At 47.8% G+C, this 10,367-nt stretch overlaps 1 protein-coding gene across 1 annotated transcript in view; it reads right to left on the bottom strand.

Moving 5' to 3' along the window:
- The window catches only part of LOC130582842 (glutamate receptor ionotropic, kainate 4-like), a gene marked incomplete at its 3' end in the record, with an annotated part of 88,636 nt that overhangs the window by 39,623 nt on the left and 38,646 nt on the right, over positions 1–10,367 (bottom strand). Inside the window, exon 2 of the mRNA XM_057381768.1 lies at positions 1,232–1,396. Coding sequence (XP_057237751.1) covers positions 1,232–1,396 — 165 coding nt within the window. The remainder of the gene's footprint in view (positions 1–1,231; positions 1,397–10,367) is intronic.

Genomic DNA, 10,367 nt, shown 5'->3' with positions numbered 1-10,367 from the left:
GCTCACCATTAAGTGCTTGACACAGGATCAGCGTTTCCCCTGTTTATTGACGTGCAGATTAAAGGGAATTATTTGTCCCAAACCCCTGAGTGGTGGCAAAGCTGGCAGGAGGCAGGGATCCTCTCAACCCTCAGCGTTTTGTTTCAACTCTAATGAAATCTGCTCTCACAAGGAGCAGAGGGATGGATTTCCCCCAAAATAATCCCAAACTCAGCGTGCCAGGAGCTGGCAGGGAGCAGGGATCCTCTCAGCCCTCCGCGTTTTTTTTCACCTCGAATGAAACTGCTCTCACAAGGAGCAGAGGAATGGATTTCCCCCTAAATAATCCCAAATTCAGCGTGCTAGAAGCTGTCAGGGAACAGGGATCCTCTCAGCCCTCCACGTTTTGTTTCACCTCGAATGAAACTGCTCTCACAAGGAGCAGAGGAATGGATTTCCCCTAAATAATCCCAAACTGAGCGTGCTAGTAGCTGGCAGGGAGCAGGGATCCTCTCAGCCCTCCGTGTTTTGTTTCACCTCGAATGAAACTGCTCTCACAAGGAGCAGAGGGATGGATTTCCTCTAAATAATCCCAAATTCAGCGTGCCAGGAGCTGGCAGGGAGAAAGGATCCTCTCAGCCCTCTTCGTTTTGTTTCACCTCGAATGAAACTGCTCTCACAAGGAGCAGAGGGATGCATTTCCCCGAAGTAATCCCAAATTCATCATGCCATGAGCTGGCAGGGAGCAGGGATCCTCTCAGCCCTCTGCATTTTGTTTCACCTCAAATGAAACTGCTCTACAAGGATCAGAGGGATGGATTTCCCCCTAAATAATCCCAAATTCAGCGTGCTAGAAGCTGTCAGGGAACAGGGATCCTCTCAGCCCTCTGCATTTTGTTTCACCTTGAATGAAAATCTCTCTCACAAGGATCAGAGGGATGGATTTCCCCTAAATAATCCCAAACTGAGCGTGCCAGGAGCTGGCAGGGAGAAAGGATCCTCTCAGCCCTCCGCGGTTTTTTTCACCTCGAATGAAACTGCTCTCACAAGGAGCAGAGGGATGGATTTCCCCAAAATAATCCCAAATTCAGCGTGCCAGGAGCTGGCAGGGAACAGGGATCCTCTCAGCCCTCTGCATTTTGTTTCAACTCTAAGAAACTGCTCTCACAAGGAGCAGAGGGATGGATTTCCTCTAAATAATCCCAAACTGAGCTGGCAGGGAGCAGGGCTGGGCTCTCGGGGTGGTACTCACTGGTCTCAGCCGTCTCGTACTCGCTGTCCCGCAGCAGCTCGAAGATGTCCACCTCCACCCTGGCCTTGCCCGCCCGCTCGGGAGCACGATTGATGCGGTTCTTGGCCAGGGTGATGGAGAGCCTCTCCCCTCTGCTGCAYTCCATGGGGTCATCCAGGATGGCAGCTGAGGGGGAAATAAAGAGATTGGCAGTGGTTAGGGTTGGGATCTCCACACCCTGCCCCCCCATGCTCCCCAATCCCCGTTTTTGCGCTCCCATCGCCGCCGGAACCGGCGCATTCTCCTTCCCACTCGTGGCCTTTCCCAGCACTTCTCCCACTCTCCAGGTCCTGCCAGACATGTGGGTGGTGGGATCCCTGCAGCAGCCTCTGCTTCACCTGCTGGGATGGCACAGCACGGCCACCCCGGGCTCACAGCACCCACTGGGTGCTCCCCGGTGCCAGCYGACCCCAAAAACCCACACCCAGCAAAGGCAGAACGGCCCCAAAAACCCCCGAATGGCCCCTTTGCAGTACAGAGCTGGGAGCTGGAATATTTCAGGGAGTGCATGGGTAGCTGTGGGTGGGGAGGGACAAATATTTTTCAAACAGAAAGCGCTCAATTCCTGAACCCGCTCCCGGGGCTGCCCACTCAGGGCTGTGCTGGGCACACGGAGGTGGGGAAGGGCAGAGTTTTTGTTTTCTTCAGGGAAGACAAAAAGGAGCTGGGAGTGGGATATTCATCCCAGAATTTCAWGAGGAGCTGGCACAATTGGAGAGACCCCATGGAAATGTCCCATGGTGTCTCCCTTTATTTGAATAAAGTCTCAGGGCTCCTCTGTCTCCTTTTTGGACACAAATCTGGTGTTGGTGGAGTAATTTTCCCATGGGATCCCAGTCTGGGGTCCAGGTTCCTTTTTCTTTGGCTCTCCTGCCCCTGAGACTGTCCCAAAAAACCCTCAAATCCCATCTCAATTCCAACCCTCAGCTCTCACCACACCTCAGAGCTCTTCTCCCAGCTCATCCCAGTGGGTTTTTCCCTCCTGTCAAAACTCAGGAGCATCTCAATGCCCCAGCCCTGCCCTAACCCCAGCAGGAAGCCCAAAAGTGCTCCAGATTTGCCTGATTTACTTCATATCCTGAGARTACTCAATAATTCCTTCTTTCCCTGTCTTTTTCCACTTTTATGGGAGTTAAATTGAGTTCATCTTAACCTCATTATGCAAGAAAAAGAGTTGTGCTCCCCTCTAAGGCCAGGAGCGGGTTTTTAGAGATATTAATATGGCTGGTGACTGCTTTTAATTACAACAAAGCCGGAAGAATAATTTGCCACAAACTCCACTTTTCCAGGAGAGAAGCAGAGCAGAAAGTTCTCRTAGAAACTTTTCCCTCCAGCCCTGCTCCAGGGAAAGGTAAATCCACATTCTGAGAATGATGAACATCATCAAACTCAGCTTCTGCTCAGGTGCTGATGCTGTGAAATTAAAGATCAGCGGTGGGGGAGTGGATGTCAGCGTTCTCACATTCATTAGTTTCTAATTTAAACCTTCCAAATCCCTAAATTGGGGAATGTTTTCGAGTCTGCTCCTAATTGGCAGCTTTCAAACAAAATCCACTTCCACTAATGCACAGTTAAATGCATTTTAAATATAAAAATAGTCAAAACCAAAGCACTTTGAACAGTTTCCTCAAGCTACCTAAGCAAAAAAAAAAAAGTTTGCACAAAGCTTTTTTTTTTTTTTGTCTCTGTTCAGGATGGGATTTTTTATTCTTATTTTTGGAAATATTGAAAACTTTTCTACAGATGAGGGGAGGGGAAAACAAAAAAAAAAATCCCTTAAAAATAACAACAGCAAATTTTTTTTTTGCCTGCTCAGCTCTCATTGAACTGAAGCTATGGGAGCAAATACAAGAGGGAGGGGAAAGTGCAGGTTTTGGAAAAGAAAGGAATTCAGRTTTTGGAAAATAAAGGARTTCAGATTTTGGAAAATAAAGGAATTCAGATGGAGAACCAGGATCCTGAATGGAAGTGTCAGTAGCATCCCCAAAACCCAGATCCAACTCCATCAGAGTTTCCTCTCTCCCCGTGGGATTTGGGATAGGAAAGCACCAAAATGAACTCATTTGGGGAGACTAGTTACTTTAACTAAATATTAAACCAGCCCCCAGGACTGAGTCAGTAATGAGGCTGAACTAATCTTTATTTATTAAAGCTGGAGGATGAAAAAAAAAGGTCATTTAATGTTTAAAAAAGATTGGTTTTAAAGCTTCATGGCTCGGGACAGTATGCCAAAGCTCATCTAATARCGGCATCATTAACTATGAACAAAAATCTTTATAGAAATTCCTTTTCATGTCTTCCTGTCTATTCAACAAGGGACGATGCATCAAGTAAATCTTTAATCCTGAAGACWTACAGCAAAGTCTTTGAACTTTGTTGCCCTCAAGAATCACTTCCATCTTCCCCTCCGTGATAAATGGCTCCGGTCTGGGCTGCTTCTGTGTGAATTATGAGGGAAATATCGCAGAGGGAGCCAGGAGCACCTGGATGGATCTGCAGTGCCTGCTCAGGATTTCCCAGGCACTGAGAGCTGAGTAAAGCCAGCCAGAGGCTGAGCTTTCCTCAGGAAGAGCATCTCACGTTCCAATCCTGACAGCAAAACATCCTTTATATCATAATAATTCACTTTTTATCCCGTTTACCCAGATTTTCCCTACAATTAACAAAAACCCCACASGCTCCAGAGGCACCAAACCAGGAGGGTTTATCCCTTTGGTAATAATCAACAAGTGACTTCCACTGGAAATCTCCATCAGACACAGATTCCAAAGTCAATGATTTAACAGCAGGAAGCAGAAAAAAAAATTAAAAGTGTGATTGGTAGGCAGAGAAATGCAAGGGGRAGGGATGGTGCTTTCTGAGAAAATCGGATTTCAGTGATGCCCTGCAGGTTATCCTCACCTCGGGGATTTTCCAGAATGCTGGGATGAGGAAACAGGAGCAGGATGGGGAGATGGGAGCAGGAATTGGTGTTCTGTGCTGAGAAAGGAGCTGGGAATGGAGGAATTGGTGTTCTGTGCTGAGAGAAAAACTCAGAAAGGAGGAATTGGTGTTTTGTGCTGAGAGAGGAACTGGGAAAGGAGCAGGAATTGGTGTTCTCTGCTGAAAGAGGAGCTGCACAAGGAACAGGAATTGGTGCTCTCTGCCTAGAGAGGAGCTGGAAAAAGAGGAATTGGTGCTCTGTGCTGAGAAAGGAGCTGGGAAAGGAGCAGGAATTGGTGTTCCTTGCTGAGAGAGGAGCTGGGAATGGAGGAATTGGTGCTCAATACTGAGAGAGGAGCTCAGAAAGGAGGAATTGCTGCTCTGCGCTGAACCAGGAGCTGAACCAGGAGCTGAACCAGGAGCTGAACCAATTCCAAACAGGAATTGGTGCTCTGTTCTGAAAGAGGAGCTCAGAAAGGAGGAATTGGTGCTCTGTTCTGAACCAGGAGCTGCCCCAGGAGCTCCCTGTGGTTTCCCTGAGCCCCTCCAGGATCTCCAGGATGGACCGTGCAGCCACAGCCCCTCCAGCCCGCTGTGCCAGACAGATGCTCAACCCCTTCTGCCTCTCCCCAAACTTCCCCAGGGGGAAGCAGGGCATTGATTTTCACCCCGAACAACTCAGCCATGCCCGGCTGTGCCCAGCAGCGGCAGGGGCCAGGCTGGGCTGTCACCAGAGAGCTCTGGGAGCTGCAGACAGCTGGGTGTGACACAGCCAGCATTTGCTCCAGGGCTCCAGCAGTGCTGAAATCACATCCTCTCACCCTCAGCAGGGATTTCAGCCAGGCTAAGGAGCAGGAAGGCTCTGACCCCCATTCCCTGGTGGTCCCATGCCCCGTGGGGCTCCCAGATCCCAACAAGTGCATCCTGCCAGGCTCATCCCACCCCAAACCACCTAAGCAAAAAAAAGTTTTCACAAAGCTTTTTTCGTCTCTGTTCAGGATGGGATTTTCTGCTCTTATTTCTGGAAATATTGAAAATTTCTCTACAGATGGGGTGGGGGAACAATCAAAAAGCCTAAAAAGTAGCAGCAAAATTCTTTTGCCTGCTCAGATCTCATTGAATACAGGAGGAAGGGGAAAGTCCAGGTTTGGAAACTGCAACACTCATGATCCAACCACAATCTAATGAAGGAACATTTTTATAACAACAGCAGGGAACAGATGTCACCAGGAGGATTACACACAGCTACAACAATCTGCGTTCAGCTGACCTTTCCCCGTTCACAGCATTTTTTTTTTTTTGTATTTACATTTTCTCAGATGCTTTTTATATTATCCCTTTGAAATGTAAAAATCGTACTGGGAAAGGTGATTTCCATCTCAAGGCATCTCTTGAAAACGTAGATTTAACACGGCCCTGGCTTGGTAAACAGGATATTTCACTGCTCATAGCCTGTCCCTCCAAGTGAAAAACACATCAAGGTGTCTGGAATATTTCCTAAATGTCCCGAGTGACAGGTTGAGATCAGCCCTACAACCTCGTCCGATTTGTGCTGTAAACACTGAATCAGAATCACYGAGGCTGGAAAAGACCTCGGGGATCATCGAGCCCAAGTTGTGCCACCGGTGCCACCAGTTCAGTCCTTCCTCAGACACCTCCAGGGATGGGGACTCCAAACCTCCCTGGGACAATATTTAACCCTTTCCATGGGGAAATTCCTGCTGATTTCATAATGAGGCCGTTCCCTCTCCTCCTGTCCCTGTTCGTGGGATCAGATTCCAAATCGCCCCCGGCTGCTCGCTCCTGTCAGAGAGTTGTGCAGAGCCCCAAATCCCCCCTGATCCCCTTTTTCTCCCTTTCCCAGCTCCCTCAGCCCCTCCTGGCACTCCAGACCCTTCCCAGACTCACACCAGCTCCTCCATGTCCCTTTACCCACGAGGATCCCAAAATTTGGCACAGAATTCTGGGTGGCTCCTCACTTCCCTGTTCCTCAAATCCTCCGTGCCCCCTTTATCCATTTAAAACCTGTAATCCCAGTTCAACCCAGTTCAGCCACCCAGAAGATCCAGTACCTGCCCCAGGAACAGCTCAGTCCTTCCTCTCCAAACCAAGAAAGCCAAAAGAATTCCAAGAAAACATTTCCAGTGGCCACACCATTCCCTGCTCCTCAAATCTTCTGTGCCCCCTTTATCCATTTAAAGCCTGTAATCCCAGTTCAACCCAGTTCAGCCACCCAGAAGATCCAGTACCTGCCCCTGGAACCAGCCAGTCCTTCCTTTCCAAACCAAGAAAGCCAAAAGAATTCCAAGAAAACATTTCCAGCACCAGGAGCTGCCCTGGGACTGGGATAAATCACCCCAAACCTCCCCAAACCATCAACTGCAGCCTCTCCCCACCTCACCAGCTCCAAACCCACGAGGCTGCAGGGTCAGGTGGTTCCAAATTGTTGCCCAAAAATTGCTTTATTTTGTGCTTTTCCGCTCTGCTGAGTAAGGTGTCAACCCCCCAGGCTGTCAAYACAGTAAAGGAGAAGGAATTTGCACCGTTCCTCATTACAGAGCTGTCAAGTGGAGAAACAGGTGGGGTTGTATTTCCATTATAATCCCTGAAGTGCTGCTTAAAAATAAAATAAAAGGGCGTCAACTGCGCTGTTGCTCTGCGAGGAGAGAGAGCGTCTCATCAAGGGGAAAAAGGAGATCTGAAAACATAAAATCTCCTTCACAAAGAGATTTGATAATGTTTGTCTGGTCGGGGTAGCRGAGGGCTATTTATTGCTCTTGGCCAACGCTGGAAATCTGCATTTAAATGGAGCTTCCCTCTCATTCCCTCTATCCAGAGAGAGCAAATTCAGGGGAGAGGGAGGGGAAACGTGATAAAAACAGCTGAGGGCTTTGGTTCCCGCTGCTTGAAACACAATCTCTCTTTTATCTTCTTTAATAACTGCTTTGTGTATATAAAATCATAGAATTCTATTCGCCTGGGGTTTTTACAGGGAAATTGAGGAGGAAGGTGGTGACCTGGCCATGGTGTGMTGGGATGCAGAGCCTCAGTGGGATCATCCCTGTATCCCAAAAAACATCATCCCTGTGGGGTGAGCAGGTAAAAACCCTGCCAGACTCCTCATCTCACCCAATTTTGGGAATATAAATCCACTCTGAGCAGCAGGAAGCACCCTGAGCATGGAGAGAGCAGCAAAAAGGCACAAAAACATCAAAAAGGGTCTGAAATGGGATTACCCCATCAGAGCTTGCTCATGGGATCTGAGCCCACCCTTTGGTACCAAAACAAGGCCAGAAATTTATTTTAGAGGGAAATTCCTGTGGATTTCCACAGCTAAACTGGAGGTGTGGCAGCTGTGGAGAAAGTCCTGATTTGGGTTGTAAATACTGGGATTGTGACTGGATAAATCCCACTCCATGCCCTGAAAAGGCTGCCAAGAAACATCCCAAAAATGAGGGGAGAAAAGCAGGGAGAAGGAGGAACAGGGGATTGAATCTTGGTGAGGTGTAGGGTCAGGGAATGGGATTGTGGCTCTGAAAGAACGGGACAGGCTGGAAGAATGAACACGAGGAGCTCTCCTGCATGGCCACAAACCCCAAAAAAACAGAATTCCAGTACCAAAAGTTCATTTCTGCGCTTGTGAATGCAGTGTGATGGGATGGCTGGTTTTTTTTCCCCTAAATTTCRCTCGCAGCAGGAGCTCTTCACCCATGAGAGAGCTCTGCCCTCTCATCCTGATTTTCAGCATCTCTTTAAAGCCTCCTCTGTCAAACTGGACCAGAGTTTTTCAAAACTCCAAGCCCCTGCACAGCCACCCACATCCCCTAAACACCTAAGTCATATTTCCTTAGGAAATCAGCCTAAAAACACCAACCAGAGTAGGGAAGATCGTTTTTTTCTGCCTGATTCTTGCTTCTGTAACATCAAGCTGAGTTTCCCAAATAAGTTTTTTTGCCCCTTTTCACCGTCTCAGGTGTCTGGCAGCAGCTGTGGTTTTGTAGGAAGAGAGCCTTGGGAAACCCTGGTGGGGCCAATAAAATTGGAGAGACCAAGAAACGAGCAAGAACTTAATTAAGTCAGYGGAGAGCATAAATATAAGAAAAATAACCCCACAAACCCCAAGGGTCACTGCCAGGCAAGCAAAGAGAATGAGGAAGGAGGAAACAATGGGTAGAATTCTGAGGTTAAAAAAAAAACCAAAACAAACAAAGAAAAAACCAAAACAATGAAAAAGCCAACAAACAAATTGGAAGGTCCAGTAGGATTTTTGGCTCTGATTGTGGGTTTGAGAGATGGGAATGAATAATGGAGCTGTGGGATTTGGGGCTAGGGAGGCAGCAAAGGGCCCAGACCCCACAAAATACCCTCAATAAATGCCTAAAACATCCCCAAATCCCAGAGAGAGCTGAGTTTCAGTGGCTGTTCCAGCACACACACACACACACACACACACAGGGATCTGCAGTGTTTGGGATTTATGGATTGAGCGGGATTTAAGGAGAGGAAAATTCCCAAACCCAGCACTTTGCCTTGCAGAGGGAGCCATTTCTGGAATCCTTCTGATCACAGAATTTTTCAGGTTGGAAAAGACCTCCAAGATCATCAATCCCACCACCACCAGGCCCTCAAGTGCCACATCCACACATTTGTTGAACATTTCCAGGGATGGTGACTCCACATCGCCCTGGGCAGCCTGTCCCAGTGCTTTACAGCCCTTCCCATGGGGAAATTCTTCCCAAAATCTAACCCAAACCTCCTATGGAGCAATTTAAGGCCTTTTCCTCTCATATTGTTTAGGATGAGGCAGAATGTTACAGGATTTARGGAATTTAGGATCCTTCTTCTGCTGAATTTCCATTTAGTGGGACTTTAATGACCATTTTCTGGATATCTCAGCATTCAAAGTGCTTTTTCTCTTCTTCCAGCACCTTTGGCTGATCCCTCCCAGGCTGAAAAACCCCAGAGCATGCACAGCTCAACCCCAGGGATGGAGGAGGGAAATTCCAGCCCCAAATTTACCCCAATCCATCTGAAAAATCCACACCCAGACACAGCAAATTACCTCAAATGCAACCCCAACGCCAAGAGGAGAAGGGGAAAATGCTGCAGAGGGGTCTGGGGGGTTGATTTGATAAATATGGAGAATTTAGAGATATTTTGCACCACTTTTGCTCGTGTTACAAATCACTGCCGTGACAAATCTCTGAAAGATGGGCCCAAGGACGAGGAGCCACCAGTCTGAATGTAGATATGGCCCTTCCTATAAAGATATGAACCCGACAAATGAGAGGTGGAATGATTTTTATTCGCTCATGATGGATGAAGAGTGGAGAGATAAAGAGGCTCCTCAAGGCTCTCCAAGCCCATGTGGCAAATAAACAGATTGAACTGCAGGAAGTCTTGTTTAGAAATTCAGCCTTTCCGCCACCAAAACTTGACACTTTTGCCTCAATCTTCAGGCATTTGAGGGCATCACAAAGTCACTCTGGTAGCAGATCTTTTGGGAGCAGGGATGTGAAGGGAAATGGGTCAATGCCACGTGGCCGAGGACAGGATGGAAAAGCCCAACTATGATTTGGGGTTTTTAGATYGGAAGGGACCTTGGAAATCATCAAATTCCATCCCCAKGCCATGGACAGGGACACATTTTATGGACAGGAACACATTTTTTGGACAGGGACACCTTCCATGGACAGTAACATTTTCCTCTAAACATTTCTCCAACAGAAAAACTGAGAAAATGAACAAAAAGTTGACACTGGAACCCTCACTCGTCTCATAGAGGATCCAGATGTCTTAAACCACATAAAAGGGTCTGACCCAGGTATAAAAGGACACCTGAGCCTGTCCATGACCTGCCTGAGGATATTTTCCACCCCKTGGAAACAGCACAARCACCTTTGGCTGCTGAGTCACCCCRGGAYGAGACGCTGAGGAGCTGCCACAGCAGATGTGGAAACCCTTCAGATCCGATCCCGATCAATCTGCACAGCCTCCATTTATTTATTTCTTGCCACTCAGCCTTCAGCTGCTTTAATAGGTTGCTTTAATGCCTTCCTGCCTTCCCTCGTTAGTATTCTCTGCCCACTGCAATCTTTCTCCCCTGATGGCTCCTTCCCTGACTTCTGGATGGCAAAGAGAAACAGCAATTTTCTTTTCCCTGGACTCTCTGACA

This window comes from Malurus melanocephalus, unplaced genomic scaffold (assembly GCF_030028575.1).
Source record: "Malurus melanocephalus ecotype Western Australia unplaced genomic scaffold, MMel_1.1 scaffold_527, whole genome shotgun sequence".
NCBI lineage: Eukaryota > Metazoa > Chordata > Aves > Passeriformes > Maluridae > Malurus > Malurus melanocephalus.
The sequence above is the reverse complement of the archived record's forward strand: the minus strand, read 5'-3'. Positions and strand labels throughout refer to the sequence as shown.